The 19,955-nt window shown below is 32.4% G+C and overlaps 1 protein-coding gene across 9 annotated transcripts in view; it reads right to left on the bottom strand.

The window, feature by feature from the left end:
- The window catches only part of Adamts6 (ADAM metallopeptidase with thrombospondin type 1 motif 6), a 289,202-nt gene that overhangs the window by 120,167 nt on the left and 149,080 nt on the right, over positions 1-19,955 (bottom strand). For 8 of the 9 annotated variants that reach the window (XR_013423336.1, XM_078015828.1, XM_078015829.1 and 5 more), the window contains 2 exons: positions 10,993-11,139; positions 2,348-2,489 (listed from right to left, as the gene is read on the bottom strand). Coding sequence is in view for 8 of the 9 variants with exons in the window: in XM_078015828.1 (XP_077871954.1) it covers positions 2,348-2,489; positions 10,993-11,139 (289 nt within the window). In the remaining variant the exon portion in view is untranslated. Of the gene's footprint in view, positions 1-1,781; positions 1,880-2,347; positions 2,490-10,992; positions 11,140-19,955 lie in introns of those variants that run through there. The other variant, XM_078015833.1, reaches the window with a different exon arrangement.

Genomic DNA, 19,955 nt, shown 5'->3' with positions numbered 1-19,955 from the left:
ATGGAAGAGATAAGAAGTTGGGCACTGCTGCAGTTATGGACCATTTTATAGTTGTTTAAAATCTTCCTTTACATCATTAGAGGTCTGCTTTTTGAAAGAGAATGAATTCATGATTCTTCCACTCCCTCTTGACAAAGCTACAGTGTCCATCCAGGTCTACAGCAATTATGTTTAGTATTTATCTCAACATGCTACACTCAAGAGTTATTGAAATCAGGTCAGCTTAATAAATTATCTGAAGCATGATTTTCCTATTTGACTGGTCTCCAATTTTCAAAGCTACTATTATTTTTAAAGCAGTATTTAGTATTTAGAATTATTTAAAACCTTAGGGATTCACCAGATAAAACCCTGTGTGAGTTTGTATGCTATCAAGTGTGTAAAACCAATTATTTTAGGTACAAGTTTGAGAGGTATGAGTGATTGTAAAGAATCTATTATTACTCCAGAAACCACACTGGTAATGTACAGCACTTTTTTTTTTTAATGGCATAAGTATTTTCCTATTTGAAACTAAGGAAATCCTCATTTTGATGCAAATCAAAGTGAAAAGGGTCATAATAAAATACAATAAATTGTATAGGTTTTTAAGATGCTAATGTCTTTCACCAAATTTTCCAATTTTATTATATCTATTACAGAAGTCTTTATAAACACACAAAAATCTGAAAGTTCATAAGAGGAAAACACAATTTTATTATTACTATTTATCTCATTTTAAATCAGACTGAAATGAATGAGATAAACCAAACAATTTTTAAGTGAGGAAGCCAAACAATTTTTAAATTTATTTATTGGGGGCGGGTGCGGCTGTTGGCAGTGCCAGAGATAGAACCTCACTCATGCTATGCAAGCACTCTACCACTGAGCTTTACCCTCAGCCCCTCAAGTCAATTTTTACATTAATTTATTTAAGAAAGAAAAATCACATACACAGATGTTGTACATTTCCTAATGTGGAAAGTTATAGGTAGAGTTAAAACCTAAATTCTAATAGAAAAATTAAAATGTAGATTAACTGTTTTACTTGCTAACAAAGAAGTGAAAGTCAAAGAGACAGGAAAGATCAGAATTTTACCCAAGTTTCTACACAAGCAGATAGATAATCTTTAAAAATCTAGAGCACAGCCTGGTATGGTGGCACACACCTGTAATACTAGTCACTCAAGAGGCTGAGGCAGGAGGATCACAAGTTCAAGGCCAACCTGGCAACCTGACTCAAAATTAAAAAACAAAAAAGATGAAGATGTGGGTCAGTGGTAAAGTGCTTGCCTAAAATGCAAGGGGCCCTGGGCTCAATCACCAGCACTGAAAACAAAACAAAACAAAACAAAAAAACCTAGAACACAAAGGTGCTGCCAAAATCTAGAGTAATCACTTTCCTTTGTACTATTATTCCTTTATACAATTATTCCTAGAGGAATAATTGATACAGTACAATAGCTATATTATTTTGCATTTAGTATTACCTACTTTAAAACTTAATTCCTTTTGTAGTTATTATTTTTAAGAGGAATCAAAAAGAGGCATAGAAATAAGAACTACATTTTTTAACTTATTTTTTATTATGAATATTTTCTGGCAAAAAAAATTTGACATTTTAAAGTCCTTTTTTTTTTCTTTCTCTCTCTTTTTAATTCAACATGCTTATACTATGTTCCTCCTATGAACATGCCCTTATATTCATCACTGCAGCCTTTCTCTAAGAAATCTAAAAAGAAGTTTAAATATATTTTGTAATATAGACAGTGTGACTTTGAAGAATAAATTATGATACCTACATTTTTTTCCACAGCAATTTTCCTTGTTTCACTATTTGCGCTCATGTCATCTTGTTCCTGCTTGGTTGTTGTGTTGGAATGTGGGCAGTGGATGAAGCAACTTGAAATGACTCAGTACTAGCAAGTATGAATTAAAGTAAAGGCACACAGCCAATGAAAAAATGCCCTTTAGCCCAATCATAACAGTACCAGAAAAAGGGAGTAGGGAGGGCTTTTAAAAATCATAGCATTTCAAAAGACAAAGTTAGCAATGTAAATTTAAAGAACAAGTACATTAGAGGTTATTAAAAATTCTACCTACCTTGAATCTAATGTATGAAACATGATATGTCAAGAGCTTTGTAATGTTTTGAACAACCAATAAAAAAAATTCTACTTACATCCCTCATATGAAATTTAGAAACAGATGTCATACAAATGATATCAGAAAAAGTACAGTGTCAAGAGCCATATTTAAATTAATAATGCTACTGAAGGCAAACTGTGTTCATCATAATGCTATCCAAACATTTGTGTCATAAAAGAACATATATAAATGACTAAACATAAGGATTAAGATCTCTTACCCCGTATTTACATTGGCGGGAAGTTGCTCCATACTGGAAACGACATTGCTCATCAGCATCGTACACCTGACCTGGGGCCACAGCTGGATAAAGAAAGTCACGCTTGGGAGGCTCATTATCAAGGCAAGTACCACGGCCTGAACTGTTCAACATAAAGGATCAAAGGAAATTAGGTACTCTGTGGACTATTTCAGTCACAATTATGAAACCATGTGTTGAGCTCTTTGTTTTAATAATTTGAGGCATGAAAAGCATCACATACCAATAAATAATCACACGGTAAAATAGAATTGCTTTACTAAAACTTAAGTAAGAGCTCCAAATAGTTTTTTTTTTTTTTTTACAGCCCTAAAACACAATAAAAGCATCTTAGACAACAATCTGAAAATGTCATTTTGGATGAAAAACATTGATTTAAACTAATTTCAGAAAGAATTAAAACAGAATTTCATATTGCTCTAAGATTCTTGTTTGTTTTCATTGAAAATATAGCCACATCTGGTAGTAGAATTAAAAACATGAAATGTGGAAAATTAAAAATATTGTAGTTGTAGTTTTGAAAGACCTAATTTATATACTTTCACCTTGGGCAGACAATGGATGCTTTGGTTAGATATGTCCATAGGTTCTTGAAATATTTCCCTAATAAATGGGCTGAATGACAGATGAAGCTAATATTCATAGTATATTAGAAATGTTTAGTCTTTCAAATTTCATATTTCATCTAGGGTCATCAGAATTGGAAAAGAGAATGTTCTCCTCTATATATAATTTCTGCTTTATGAAGTATGCCTGCACTCAAACATAATATTTTAATCCAGTGGAACAAATAACATAAAGATCGCCAAAAACCAGACAGAATACCTTAAAAAGCTTTAGACTTTCTAAATGTAATTGTTCATTTTTATTTAGTCAGTGTGCATAAAATAGGACAGATGCTTTTTTACTTTCATTTCACATGTGAGTAAGTTAGAATTTTTAAAGAATTCCTATGCCAACATTTAAAAATTTTTTCCAACATTCTTGTCCATTGTGCCAGCACTTGTGTTTTTTTTTCCCAATTTTTTTCCATCCACTTTGCCAAAGGAAAATAACTTCACAAGTAGGAGTTCCTCAACTGTTATTTAGGACAGTACAAATTTTCATTTACAGATAGGTAAGAAAGAACTGGAGTTCACTATTAGTCTCATATTTAATTAAAAGTTTCTCACATTCTTAAATGTTACTTGTTTATATAAAAATGTATATTTTCACAGCAGTAAATTAATACCTTTTAAAAATTAAATTATTCCTAGGTGATACAGATTCAAGTAAGAGCTCCAAATAGTGAGAATACTGTCTTCTTTACATCCCTTTCTTTTCAATTATACCCCCTTTGATAATTCTTTTAATAAATAAATATATCCAGATGGAATATTAAATGTTACTAATATACTATTGGCTGTTACAATCATTTCAGTAGTCTCTGTTTAATATTTCTAAGAGAACCTTTTTTTTTTCACCCAGCTATCCAGTTTTCATGACAGAGCACTTGTTATTTCCTTTTTATTGTACCTTTACAAACTGACATGTACCTCAGTAAGACAAACTATTTATAGTTTATAGGTATTTTTTAAAATAGCCAGAGCTTTTTATACATTGTGTATAAATTTTAGATAGATGTAATTCTACTAGTAAATTTGAAATTACATATCAGGGTTCATGGCAAAGAGGTAATATTTGAATACTATAATGGAAAAAGATGATTTTGATAATATGGAACATTTGTAGGATGACTAAATTAGTAGTTTAATTTCCAAATTTTACTTCCAAAATGCCCATTTCATTCCCATTTATAATAAAAATATAAACATCTTTATGAAAAGAACAAAATGAATAAAAAATAGAATAAACTAAATACTACTAAAAATCAACAGAAAAATTAAAAATTGTGTACTTAAGGACTTAGGTACAGGATCCTATAGAAAACACATATTTACTATTAGCAGGAATAAATGTAGGATATAGTCACCTAAATGGCACCAACTAAGAATATATTAGAAACAATTATACATAATTACTTTTAGGGATACCAAAAATTAGACTTAAATACTTAGAGGAAGAACTATGTGGACCCTAAAGAAGAATTTAAAAATAGATACACTGAAGAAAAAAATTCTTTCCTGATGGCAAAATCGGTTTAGCTCAGGAAAAATCAAGACTAATCATTTTATTCAATGTTCTGGTTTCAAGATATTGATTGTCTTCTAATCATGGTTCACATTCTTAATTAAAAAAAAGATAAAAAAACAAATCAGATGACCATTGCCAAGGGCCTTCAGACAGATAAGAATGATATGCACTGTGAGCACCTGGAGTCAAACTTTTCTGAGAAAGTATATCCCAAAAATGTATCTTTATTTCACTTTTTCTGAAGTACCTAGTGCTTTTGTTTTAATGTTGTCTGGTTAAATATCTAGACAAGTCTTGTTCTCCTTTTCCAGTATATTTTTACAGAAGAATAAAACACCATGTAAAATAAAATATAGAACAAAACCATATGGATCATTTAAAAATGAACTATATTTAGGAATATCATATCAATGAAGGTCTTTTGAAATGTTTGTCTACATTTTGTACAAAATAGCAAGGTTTGCTAAATCAAGTGTCTTCTAATCAAACAAATGTGGGGATATCTGCACAGCTGATTCCAATTGTTTTTACATTCCTATACATGCACGTGTAGTACATTTTCTTCCTAGTAATCATATCTGGTAATAGAGTAAACCTTGATTAATATATCTGAGGAATGGGATATTTTTCATATCTTAATTATTAACTGAGGGTTAATCAACAAAAATGCTTTCTTGCATAAAATTATCAAAATTTGCTATTTTCCTGCTCCTTTTAAGTTAGTGAATTCTACAGATAACAATTACTATTTATCAACTTTTAGAAAATAAAAATTCTGGATATTATCATGTCTTCAATTTATCAATTATCATGAAATGTTACACATATAGATACAAAAGGTAGAGAATATGGATCTGAGAGATGTGGATTTAAGCCAGGAAATGCTTTTCCTCATTTTTTTCTTAAGAAAACTTCCAAGGCTCAACTCCAATAATTTTCCCCTTACAGGTAATAATTTTTTATAATAATTTCCATGTTTTTCTTAATAATTTCATTTCTCAATTATTCACCTGCCTGTTTTGGACCTCTTTACAAAAGGAGTTATACCATAGATTTTCTTTAGTAACTTTGTTTTTTTGCTCAATATTGTGGATATAAAGTATATGATATATGTAACTGTAGTCTATTAATTTTTATTGTTCTTTAATATTTCACTTAAGACTATGCCACCATTATTTCTCTATTTTTCTATTACTAAATTTTGAGATATTTATAATTTCTGGCAATTGCACATAATGCTGATATGATTATTTTTTATACATGTCTCCTGGTGCAAATGTGTGAATGCTTTTTATTTCATAAAATTATTACTTAGGAGTTTTTAATCTTATACTCTGTAATTTTCTCATTTTAAAAATGAGAAAATTTTCTCATTTTTTCCCAAAAATAGAAGTTTTGGGAAATTTTTATTTAATCTAGAGTTACAACTGATTGAGATATAACCACACAATTCTTACTATGTTGAGTCTATTGTTATTTATGCTATCAAAATAATAGTACTAGTAATATTACATACAAATTTTCTCAAAATAGCACTTTAAAATAAGTGGTTTGTGACTTGACGTCATAAATGCAAATTCTCCACATAAGGTTCACATATTATAAATTAAATGTCAAGTACTATTAGTCTTTATCTATGAAATATTATAAGTTACTATTTTTATTATAGATATACTTGTCCAGTAAAAAGTGAATACATAAAAAGTATGCTAGGGAAATCTGTCATTATTTCCCTAGTTAACATCATATCAACAAAGAAATTTAATCCTAATTAACATCTATAGATATATGGAAATTATTTAATTTTTACTCTAAGTTTGATATGCTTCTAAGACAAGGCAAAAATATGTATTAGTTTAAGAATGTGCTTCTTCCTTGATTATGAAATTCAATATAATTTAAAGTATATTTACATTAGAGAAATCCTTACAGTATCATATTTTTTTTGTATTCTCATTTAGAGATCTTTTATTTACATAGTCCAAAAATTAGCCTTGAAAATAGGATTTTGAGCCAGAGTTCAGTCTTAAACTAAAATTTACAGATCCCCAGGTAAAATATGTCCCCCGGCTTTGTTTCCAGAAAACATGATGACATACTCCTAATTGGGATTTTAGATTTATTTTGACCAAAATAATTATATAAAGTATAGATCTTTGCTCTAAAATATGATCAATCTGCAAAAGGAATCTGTCTATATAATTCTGTACATACCTTAACAGTCCCTTAACAACAGCAACAAAAATTTAACATTTTATTCCACCTCCTTTCTTTTTTCTCAACCATTATGCTAATACACTTAAATTAAGCAAAACTCAATTAGGTCAATATCAGCTATAGCAAGTTAGGTCTGGTTTTTAGGGGTTTTGTTTTTTAACTTTTTCAGTACTGGGGATTGAACCAAGAGTGCTCTCCCTCTGAGCTACATTCCCAGCCATTTCATAAAATTTTATTTTGAGACAGGATCTGTCTAAATTGTAGAGGCTGGCCTCAAACATAATTCTCCTGCCTCAGCTTCCTGAGTTGCTGGGATTACAGACATGCACCACTGCACCAGACTAAGCCAAGTGTCTTTGCCTACTATGTGCTCATAAACTGCTTTATCAATCTTCATGAAACAACTGTTTTAACTAAGTGTAACAAATGTGATAATATATTTAAGTAAACGTAAATCTAAATGTATTATCTAAAGTCAAATATTTTTACTGTCACCCTCCATATGACTGGGATATCTGAATGTACTTGAACTTAAGGCTGTCAAGATACAAATACTATACTGCTCTTTTACTCTATCTTCCCCTCCATATGTAATCATGACTTATCAAAGATATATGGTTAGAGCAAGGTTCTCAAAACATGTCAGATAAACAGAAGGAGGAAAAACCTGTTTTGCTGCTTTTTAGATACTACAGTTTTTATAAAGGTCCTACCTATAAATATTATTTTCCATCTCATACATTGATATTGACCTTCAAAAGTAGTTGCTAAAGAGGAAAAAAGTGCTTTGGACATCTTGCTCACTTTATAGCACTTCTCTTGTAGCTCTATTCTCACCTTTCTTCCTAGTTCACTTTCAACCAGTGCATCTGAAGGCATTCAGCCCCCATCCTTTCTGTGAAAATGGCTACTCTGTATTTAACTGGGAACTGCAGGAAATGTTGGTATGGATCTTTGATATTTCAAATAATTTAACAGACTTTAATTTTAAAAGTGCAAGAGTTGATTTACAGAGCCCCCATAATTTTTAAATACAATATGAAGTTAATCTGTGCTATTGCTAAGTGGTGGAGAATGTATGAAAACTGGCCTAAATTACTGCTGACTGCCTTCCACTGCCTGGTAGATTAGCCCATAGTCATCAATGAGTGTGAGCCATGATACCAGGTTCATCTTTCTCTACTTTCTAAATTAATAAATAAATAAGTCCCGCAGGCAGATAGGAAGAACACTACCTGCAAAGCCGTCGACGAAAACATCAGAAGCTGGCATAACACGTCCATTTTAACGGAAATGGGTTCTTTATTATTTAATCAGGACGGCTTCTGGGCGATTCATGAACCACTTATTGAATCACCGAGTTTAAGAAATCTGAAAAAAAATATTGGGAGTTGGTAAACACCATCTCCTGATTGATAAATTGCACCTAGTGTTTCAAAATGACATGACTTTGTATTCTACTGGCATTTAAAGGCCATAGAATTGTTTTCAGTTGAACATTGTGAATAGTGAAGTTCTACAAATCATAGAAAGCTCATTGTTAAATCCACCATCATCTTTGGCCTATACAATCACTAAATAGAAAAAGGTATGCATTTTGTTGGCTGGGCTGCAGTTACTAAACAATTCATCTTTCAAGATTTCTTTTTCTTGAGAAGAGAACCTAAAATAAAGTGCTATGAATCCTTTTGAGCCAACTATAATTCATAAATGTAATTTCAATCCTTGATCAAAATATCACTGGATTTTTAAAAATATCATGAATAGCTGTAAAAGCAATTACATTCACTGCATTAATAAAAAGGAATAAAGAAACTCAAGAAAGTTACTACTATATCTTTGTGCTCCAGTGAATGGACCTTTTTACAGGCCCTTGTGTTTAAAAATCTTCTATTGGTTGGACATATTATAATTAGATTTGTTTAGTTTATTATTAAAGAAGGTGGGGAAAACCAACTTTTCTCCAAGTTGCTACCCATTTTCTTTCACATCTATCTTTTATTGATGGTTTTAACTTTGTGAGCATTCCCATGAGGATGCACAAGAGAAATATTTTAATAAAATACAGGATAAATAAGCCCATTAGAATCCTGTCAACACTCATTGGGTTTATATGTACAAAATGCAAAGAAGCAATGAGGATTTAAGAATGCCTTATAGATTAATTATTTTAATTAATTCAGTGGACCACTTTATAGCATCTGGTAGTAATTCTACATCTCTCACCAAACCAGTATTGATTTCTTAACTGTATTTTACCAGCAATTTATGGATTCTCTTTGGTAGTATCTTAACATTACAAACTGAATAAGATCTGGAAGGAGATCAAAACTGATTCATGTAAGTATATATGTATTTTAATAAGGGAGAAGAACACACAAACTTACTACATGCTTAAGGCATGAAAGTATTAGACTCTGGTCCTTTTATTTAGAATATAGAAATGGTACTACATAATGAGTTGTGTAAAAGCCAATGGGATGGAAACAGTAGGAAGGAAAAAAGAAAATGGTCCCCTTGAAAACAAAAGAAGGGCCACCATAAAAAATACACAGGAATCCTGAGTGTATTACATAGTTTATCTTTCTGATGATAGAGATTAAGATTCTATTATAAAAAATGAGCCAAGTCAAAACAAAAATCCAAATCTAGCTTTATTTCTAGGGAAAGCTGACCTTCAGTAATGTTTAAAATTTAGGTAAATTGTCTCATTAGAAAAGTATATAACTAGTGTTTTGTATATAAAACTACCAAAAAATGTCAAATTCTCTGTGGTCTATCTTTATAGTATTTCAGTTAGTTTGGACCAAGGAAAGTAAAGTACAGTGTTATAATTTTCTATTACAAGATTAAAAATTGTTGGAGTATAATACAGTTATTCAGAAGAACTGCCTTCTGAAATGAATTTCCAACTTCTTCAATTTTATTATTACCTTAATTAATTGTAAAGAGCCCATTTTTAACTATTCCTCTTTTTCTTTTTACCTTTTTTGAAGTCCTGGGACTTGAACTCAAGGCCTCTCTCATGCTAAGCAAGTGCTCTACCATACAGCTATACTTCCATCCTATCTTTTGATTTTTGAGTAAAGCACTGTGTTAGGTAATTTAAAAATCTCATATTTGAGGCCTTATAAAAATTATGAAATGTAAGTTTTCAGAATATATAATCTGGCTAGTAGTGGATACAAAGAAAATGTCTAGTGAGTACTTTTAACCTGTACAAACTATCTGAAATTTTACAATGCAATCATGGTAATATAAGCACATTTTAATATAAATAGTATTTTAAAACGCATTTCTGTTGTTTCTGCTTTATGTATGTCTCGTTTTTCACACAAAATTTATTATCTCCTCCCCAAGGAAAAAATAGCATTAACCAGATATAGGCAATGGTAGAGCAATAAAGCACTGAAACCTTAATATTATTTAAAATAGTAATATTTATCATCTAATGATTGTTTATTAAGTGTTTTACACATATTATAGCATTATACATAATTATATATATAACACCTAATGATATAAGCATTATGATTTAAACTCATTAAAAAAATTAGGACACTGAATATTAGAAAGTTTAAGTAACATGCCCAAGCTAACACAGGTAGAAAGTAAGACCTAAGTCTATCATTTCCTCAAATTGAATCTGGAAGCCCTGTGCAGGAAGATGTGGAAAACAATCTCTTTTCATAAACATCTCCTTTCTCTTCATATTTAGATAATCAGACTCTGGTAATATACATTGAAAGATCAGAGAAGAAGTTCCCAAACTGCAGAAGATGGGTTACTGAATAAATCATTTTCTCAAAGTGTTCATTTCCTGGCTTTGTTTGGTTTTTTTTTGTTGTTGTTTGTTACTATTAGATAGTTTGGCACTCCTACATGTTCAGTTTATTCACCAACATAATAAAATATAAAATCACTAAATTAAAGTTTGGTTTATTCTCTATTAAAGGTATATAAATGTAAATTCTTTCTGAAATTTTTTTCTTGCTTATTGAACAATTCTAATCGCTCATATTATTAATCCCATTTATATCCTTGTTTCCCTTCCTCTAGTTTATTCAGTAAGTTTTGTTTGCACATGAACTGAAAAATTTGCCACAATCTTATATTAAAGCATGTGGGTATCAGCCAGAAATATAACTGGGCCCTATAAAACAGACTCATTATGCAAAATTTGAAGCACTACATGTTAGGCTTCTACCAATGACTTACTTTTGGAGCAATTAATCATACTCTCCAGAGATACTTACTCAAGAAAGCTGGTGATATAGTCTCGACTGCAGGCAGACCAGGAAAAAGGATTGGTATTTGCAGTAATGTGAGCTGCCATAAGTTTTGCTGCTTCATGACCTTTTGTCCCACAAGAATTTCCAATTCCATCATGGTTCATACCAAAACTGTTTTAATTAGGAAGAAACACAGGAAACATGAAAGAAAGAAATATGAACAAAACAAAACAACAACCCCCTATACCCCTTAATTTCCTTATCTGACCACTTATTAGCCTTATCAGTATATGCCATCTATCAAGATAGACCAGATCCTCTAAAGAAATGTAGGATTAATGTTAAAGAGACTAAGGAATAATTCAGTGATACAATGATATCTAATTCTCTTTATACTTATTATATTCTCACATTCTCTCATGATACCATAACTTATTAAACAGAAAAAGGAATATACATAACCTCACTTTATAGAGGATAAAACTCAGATTTAGCAAAGATAAATGACTTATTAAAGTCACACAGTAAGGCCTGAAATTGCTAATAGAACCTGTCTTTTAACATGCTAGTAGTGTTCATCCTACCTCACTATGATGAATCCACAGGGAATTATAAAAAGACGGCTATGATTCATTGAATTCTAGGATATAGAGCAAACACAAAAGTCCTTTTCCTTAACACTGATAAAGAAGAATTACATAAACATATAATTTGTCTATGTGAGTTTAGTGTGTTTTAAAATCATTTGAAAAACCTCGATACATTTTAGGGTTAGGGTTTTTCTTTGCCCAGGCCTCCATTTTTCAAAGATTTTCTTTGTCATCTTTTCCCTATGTCTTATATCTATGCTTAATGCTATCAGAGTGATCTTGAAACACACTTCAATCATAAAAATAATTTTCTGAGTGGAATATATGCTCACTACATATGAAAACAGTTTAACTTTTTTCAAAAAAAGTATTTATTTTTTAGTTGTAGTTGAACACAATACCTTTTATTTTATTTATTTATTTTCATGAGGTGCTGAGGATCAAACCCAGGGCCTCACACATGCTAGGTGAGCACTCTACTGCTGAGCCACAACTCCAGCCCAAAGAGTTTAACCTTTTTTAAAAGTAAGTAGTAGATGAGATCATTAGGGAAAGCAAATATTAATAGTTATCATCTTGGCAGTGCAGATACACTGAAGGTGTGTAAGAAAAACTGAAAATATAGCATTGACCTGTGTTTTATACAGGTTACTGTTGTAACTACAGGGGAATTAGTGAAGTAGGAAGAGAATGGAGCTGAGGAGAACAGTTGTAAGATAATTACCAATTGAGAAATGCTGTTGGTCTGAACTAGGGCACTAGTTCAGACAAGTGGGATTAGATTTGAGACTTGTTCAGGAACAGAATGGGTTGTACTATGAAAACATTAATTGATGACACATAATATATTCACAATGTGGGGCAGGGAGGATGACAATCCAACAATAAGCAAAGACATGTATGAGACTATCTAGTACCATAAAGTAAAATACCCAATAATCTTTCAAGAACACTAATTAGTATTCTAGTTTAACAGCAACACACTGGAGTCAACCTCCTTCAAAGGTCTTCTAGGAATGTGAAGGTGAAGTTTAAAGTAGATTGAATTAAACTATATTCTTTCAAAACAATTTCTCTCAAAAAACAATATTCTCTCAAAAAAGCACTCACCTATTACAGATTTACATAGTGAGCTCAATAGTGTAAATATGCAAAAAAATTAATATTCCCTATTGCTCTCAAAGGTTGATGTTACTAATACTACTATGATTCTTTTTAAGTGGTGACAGTTTTAAATATACTATTTTTTTTTTTAGCAGCAGTCTTATACAAACCACGGTGCCATGTTAAGACAGGTACATACCATATCACTCCAGTAAGATTGGCAGCCATTATGAAGTCAAACAACAAGTGCTGGCGAGGATGTGGGGAAAAGGATACTCTTGTACATTGCTGGTGGGACTGCAAATTGGTGCGGCCAATTTGGAAAGCAGTATGAAGATTCCTGGGAAAGCTGGGAATGGAACCACCATTTGACCCAGCTATTGCCCTTCTCAGACTATTCCCTGAAGACCTTAAAAGAGCGTACTACAGGGATACTGCCACATCGATGTTCATAGCAGCACAATTCACAATAGCTAGACTGTGGAACCAACCTAGATGCCCTTCACTAGACGAATGGATAAAAAAAAAAAGTGGCATTTATACATAATGGAGTATTACTCTGCATTAAAAAATGACAAAATCATGGAATTTGCAGGGAAATGGATGGCACTAGAGCAGATTATGCTAGCCAATCCCTAAAAAACAAATACCAAATGTCTTCTTTGATATAAGGAGAGCAACTAAGAACAGAGCAGGGAGGAAGAGCAGGAAGAAAAGATTAACATTAAACAGATACATGAGGTGGGAGGGAAAGGGAGAGTAAAGGGAAATTGCATGGAAATGGAGGGAGACCCTCATTGTTATACAAAATTACATATAAGAGGTTGTGAGGGGAATGGGAAAATAAACAAGGAGAGAAATGAATTACAGTAGATGGGGTAGAGAGAGAAGATGGGAGGGGAGGGGAGGGGGAATAGTAGAGGATAGGAAAGGTAGCAGAATACAACAGTTACTAATAGGGCATTATGTAAAAATGTGGATGTGTAACCGATGTGATTCTGCAATCTGTATTTGGGGTAAAAATGGGAGTTCATAACCAACTTGATTCTAATGTATGAAATATGATATGTCAAGAGCTTTGTAATGTTTTGAACAACCAATAAAAAAATTTAAAAAATGATTTAATATAATCCATTTAGAGATCCTCAACCTTCTTATGAGCTCTTCTAAAAACAAAAGTGAAGCTGCTACTTTCAAAATCATATTTCTTTCACCTTACAAAATAACAGCATATCTTTTTATCATCCGCAACATTACAATAGTGCATTGCCTTGTATAAAAACCTGAGTGCCAAGAAAAGAAAGCACTGGACACATTTGGTATCAGTTTTAGGAAAAAAGTGTGAATTGTAGTAATTGGCTTTCATTAAACTATATCAATTAGTTTCAAATTCTTTACATTTATCAACTTAGCAGGAGGATATAATCAAATTAATAGTTGACACATTGTTAACACTACTTTTTGATGACGGATTACTATGGTTATATTTTGACAAGTAATTTAAAAGGAGTTCAAAGAGTTGAGCAATGTTTTTGTAATAAATTCCTTTTAAATCTGTCCACTTAACTATATGAATGAGTTTTCTCAGCATTCATATTTATAGAAACAAATATAAGAATTGAATTGATGATAAAATTCTGCTTCATTATGGCAACACAGAGATATATGCAGTAATTTTTAAAAATCATCTAAAGATACATCTTCTAATAAATACTTTCATAATTAATCATCAAAGTGTATGGTAGATTTGTTCAATCACTAAAAATTATGTATGATGAATAGTCAATGTTGGGAAAAGTATAACGGCAGCTGCACCCCAGAAAAAAAAACCCAACATGGCGCCTAAGGACCTTCTCTTCCTACTTTGCCCTTTTTCCACTGGCGCTAAAAGTTCCCGAGGGTGTGAACTCTCCCGCCAGCACCAATATTTCAAATCTCGCTGGCAGGGAACCTTAGCCCCAATAAGAACTAATTCCGTGGGCTCCGGAACTGATATCTGGAAGAACTTGCCAATAAACAGGTGGCCCGCCATTTACCTAAGCCCTGCCATCTCTCCTTAGATCTACAATAAAGTGGAACTCTCCCAGGCAAATTGTCTTGTGTGGAGGCTTCTTTCAGTCAGCCCAGATGAAAATTTTTATTTTCTTTATGATCACAGGAAAAATTTTAATGTAATTTTAATTTATGTTTTATTGTAGAAATTCATAGTTCAAAAATTCTTCGAGTATAAAACATCTATTAAATATACTATGCTACATTAGAATATCCACTAAAACAAAATTCTAGAAAGGAATAGGCATATTGCATTAAAAAGGTGGGGGGAGTGTGGTTTTTTTTTTTTTTTTAATGGGTTCTCATAATAATTCCCAGTGGCCTCAAACTCCTGGACTCAAGCAATTCTTCTACCTCAAGTAGTTAGAACTGCAAGAGTGTGCCACTGTGCCCAGCTAATTTGACTATAGAAGAACCTGCTTGTGTACTTTTTAAATGCATAATGGTAGTTACTAATTACTATGGCATTTAGATTAAACTGGATATATTTTTTAATTTTTAAATTTATTTTAGTTGGATAACAAGTTATTTCTGAGGTTCAGAACTACATACTATGAATAACTTGTAAACCCTTTATGCAATGCTCTTAATCCTTTAACCTAGGTCTTTAAAATAAAAAAAGCACTCATCCATCTCTTGACAGTATTTCTACATGCCATAAAGCCTTTCCTATTTAATTAAACTAAATATATTTAAAAGGACTATACTAATTTTATTTTCAAATATCAAAAGTTGAAATACTTTAGAAATTCTCACTTTGCAATAATTTAAATATAGAAGAAAAAATTTTAGACATCCACCAAAGCTACACTTATGGCACATGGTCTTTTAAAAATTCCTTCATGGTATATATGCAAAATGATTTTAAAACTAATGAATTCAAGTAACCAAAGCCCCAAATCCTTAGTTCTAGTTCTATTAATGGTCTTTATAGCTTATATGTCAATTGCAGATAGTTGTCTTAGGGATTTATGTTTCAGCTGTATAAGAGATTATATATTTTGTAGTCTGTATGTCAAACATAAGAAATTCTGGAGATGATTTGCCAGTGTTGAACAGTTCACTTATCATCACACAAGGTGAATGGAAGTTTATAATTGCCATTTGTGAGATCATCTCAATACACACACAAACACACACAGAGTAATTGAAAAAAATTCATTTTCATTTATTTTAAAAAGTTCCCTCCTGAGAAAATTCTATAACTGAAGAGTTTGGCAAAAGAAATAAAACTCATTAGTGATTGGAGACAATAAGAGAAAATGTCACTTGAAAACTATCACATTGGCAAAAATTAGCATGTTATTTAAGATTAAGTGTTGGCACTGGTGTAGAGAAACAGGGATCTTAGTGCATAATCACTGTATTGGGAACAGAGAAGCTCTTCTGGACAGCAAGCCAGCAGTACTTAGTCAAATAGGCAGAAGCATTAAGATTCAGCAATCTAATGTTTTGATACATATCTCAGAAATATTCTCAAAAGGAATATTTTGAGAATGTTTATGACAGAATTATTTATGACCACAAGGGGTTGTAAATAACTTATGTTTGTCCCTAGTGAATGGGTAAGTAAACTTTAGCAGATGTATATTACAGAATACTCAGCTAAAGTTAGAAACAACAAACAAGATAGATCTTACACATAAATATGGGTGGATGTGAAAAAAAAATAAGAAAAGAACAAGGTCTTAAGAACTATACTATATAGTTAAACAAAAATTACATACATGCTTTTGAATAACAAGGGCTGAGAAATTATTCCAGATTGAACACTAAAGAGATACAACTAAATACAATGTGTTATGGTTTGGATATGAAGTGTCCCCTAAAGTTTCTGTGAATGAATGAATGTTCAGAGGTGATATTATGAGATTTGTAACCCAATTAGCCCATCCTAGTTTGAATGGACTAAGTAGTAATTGTATGCAGATGTAACATGATTGAAGAGGTAAGTCCCTGGGGGCATATCCTAAAAGGATGTACCTTCTCTGTAACCCCTTCCCCATTCCTCCTCCTTCCTGATTCCACCATGAGCTGAGCAACTTTACTCTGCTGGGCCCTTCCACTATGATGTGCTGCCTCACCTTAGGCTCAGAGCAGTGAGGTTAGCCATCTAGCAACTGAGACCTCTGAAATTGTGAGCCCCAAATAAACTTATTATTGTTGGGTATTTTGGTCACAATGATCCAAAATCTGACTAAACACAGTGAAAATTGGATTAGGGAGAAAAAAAATGCTATCAAGAATGCAGATGGGACAATTGATGAACTTTGATATAAACTACATATTAGGTAACAGTGGTATATCAATGACAAATTTTCTAATTTGATAATTGTACCATAATATAAGAGAATATTCTTCTCCTTAAGATACACATGTTGAAATATTTAGGGATAAGAAACAGTAAGTTGTACAACTTACTCTCAAAGAGTTCAGAAAAAGTACATGTGTTCATTTACAGAAAAAGAAAGCAAAAACAAATGTTTCAACAAATTAACAATTTTTTAATGGGGTTAAGGGTACATGGGAAATCTTTCTTTAATAACAACTTTTCTGTAAGTCTGAAATAATTTCAAATTTAAACAGTTCAAAAATAAACACATATACACGACCTAAGGACAGATGGATGGATGGATGGATGGATAGACAAAACTAGCTCAAACTCTCAGCTTTTGAGTTTCAAAAAAATTCTAATTAAAAAAGAGCAGAAGAAAAATAAGAATAAAAGAGAGTTTGGCAAACTGAGGACAAGCCCAGTGGGTGAAGAGTGGTGATGGGAACATCTTTATGGTTGGTTTTATGTGGTGAATAAAATATGTCTCATTAAATAAAGCTAATGATTTACATAAAGCTAGTGAGCGTATGCACACGCGTGTGCGCACACACACACACACACACACAAAAGATTGGAAGAGACAGTATTTTGGGGGTGATTCTCCATATCTTCCTAGCTGTGTCAAGAGCACACAACCCTAATCACTTGCTCTTTTCTCAGGTCACATTTCAAGGTAACTTTGAGAAATGAGGTAACATGTTCCCTTTGACAAAGAACAGGTCAACTTACTATTTGCTAGAGAAATGGCAGATTTTTCAAGCTCAATGTTTCTAAGTTGTGATGCAAATTCTCTGCATGTATATCATTTATATGGGTCATATTGTGTTGCCTTTGTAGAATAAGGGGCCAATGAGAACCAGTGTAATATGCTGATGGCTATGTTTCTTGCTGTGCTGTGAGAAATAAAATTCTTTGTCTCTGACAGGAATTTCATGTCTTTTGCCTCACTCCATGCAATATTAATAGGCAACTCATCAGATTATATGTGGAGTGAAATCAAATCTCGAATCCAGTCTCTCTTGTCTCTCTCTCTCTCTCTCTCTCTCTCTCTCTCTCTCTCACACACACACACACACACACACACACACATGCATGCACTCACATGCACACACACATACACACACACACAAACACATGGGGGGCGGGGAGGAAGAGAGAAAAAATTTGTAGTTGATTAAGGTAACTAATCAATCATCATAGAAAGCTAAGTTCCTGAAAGCAAAGTTCCCCAAATTAATCTTAATTTCTTATAAAATGAAGCTCAAATTATCAACAATATTTACTAAAACAAAGTAGGCTTTTTGTTTTGTGTCCTTCCCAGTCAATAAATTGTATGTAGAAAACTTTTCACAAAATCTCTGGGTGGGTTCAAGCAGATTTAAGTAAAAGACCAGAAATTCCTTCTCATATCTTGGTATTTCTCTTCATATCTCAGAAATTGAAAGGATATTTTATTATTTCTAAATTTTTGAATTAAAAACTTTCCCTACTTTCCCCCCCAAATCCATAAGATTTATAAGAAAAAGAATCACAAACTCTATTTTTAATGAGAAGTTAGAAAACTTCTAAAACTATAAGCAGCAATACCCAAATGAATATTGTTATGGTCTGGATGTGAGGTGCTCCCCAAAAGCTCACATGTGAGATACTGCAAGAAGGTTCAGAGGAGAAATGATTGAGTTGTGAGAGTTTTAACCCAACCAGTGAATTAATCCCCTAATAGAGACTAACTGAGTGGTAACTGAAGTGGTAGGGTGTGACTAGAGGAGGTGGTAATTGGGAGCATGGCTTTGGGGTATATATTTGTATCTGGCAAGTGAGGATCTTTCTTTCTTTTCTTTTCTTTCTTTCTTTTTTTCTTCCTTCCTTCCTTCCTTCCTTCCTTCCTTCCTTCCTTCCTTCCTTCCTTCCTTCCTTCCTTTCTCTCTCTCTCTCTCTCTCTCTCTCTCTCTCCTCTCTCTCTCTCTCTCTCTCTCTCTCTCTCTCTCTCTCTCTCTCTCTCTCTCTCTCTCTCTCTCTCTCTCTCCCCCCTCCCCCCTGCTTCCTGATCATCATGTGAGCTGCTTCCTTCTGCCACACTTTTCAACTGTGATGTTCTGCCTCCCTGGAACCCTGAGGAATGGAGCCAGCCTTCTATGAATTGAGACCTCTGAAACCATGAGCTCTTAAATAAACTTTTCCTCCTGTACAATTGTGCTGATTAGATCTTCTAGTTGCACCAGTGAAAAAGATTACTAAAACATATATGGAAAGCTGGCCAAGTACAATAGTCTCATGAAATATTTTATATCCTACATATACTTAAGAGAGAATAAAACATCTATATTTTAAATATTATACAGTAAACATGTATGCAATTTCTGTCAAATTTTAAAAATAAAATATTTCAGGGCTGGAGCTGGAGCTCAGTGGTAGAGTGCTTGCCTAGCATGCATGAGGCACTGGGTTCTATCCTCAGCATCACATAAAAATAAACAAATAAAATAAAGGTATTCTGTCCATCTACAACTACAAAAAAATTTAAAAAAAAAAATTCAAAATGATAAATCATAGTCTCTCATGTTGACCTTTGCAATCATATTCCTTTTCTTTTCCTGAGATTCAATACTCTTACTTTTATGCTTATCAACTAGAATTTGAAATTTATAGAAGTTGAATCAAACTGTAGGCATTCTTTTATACTTTTTTCTTTTATTCAACAATTTGTTACTAAGCTTTCCAGCTACATATCATTCACTTTCACTGTCAGATAGAATTCCATTGTAAATATAACATTTATTTATCTATTTTTTTAAATGAGGATTTGGAATGACTCCCGGTATGGAGCTACTATAAACAATTCTGCCAACTACTTTGTTTGTTTTGTTTTGGTACCAGGGGTTGGACCCCAAGGTTTTCAACCACTG

Source organism: Ictidomys tridecemlineatus, chromosome 1 (genome assembly GCF_052094955.1).
Source record: "Ictidomys tridecemlineatus isolate mIctTri1 chromosome 1, mIctTri1.hap1, whole genome shotgun sequence".
Lineage (NCBI taxonomy): Eukaryota > Metazoa > Chordata > Mammalia > Rodentia > Sciuridae > Ictidomys > Ictidomys tridecemlineatus.
Note: the sequence above shows the minus strand (reverse complement) of the source record. Positions and strands in the feature narration are given on the sequence as shown.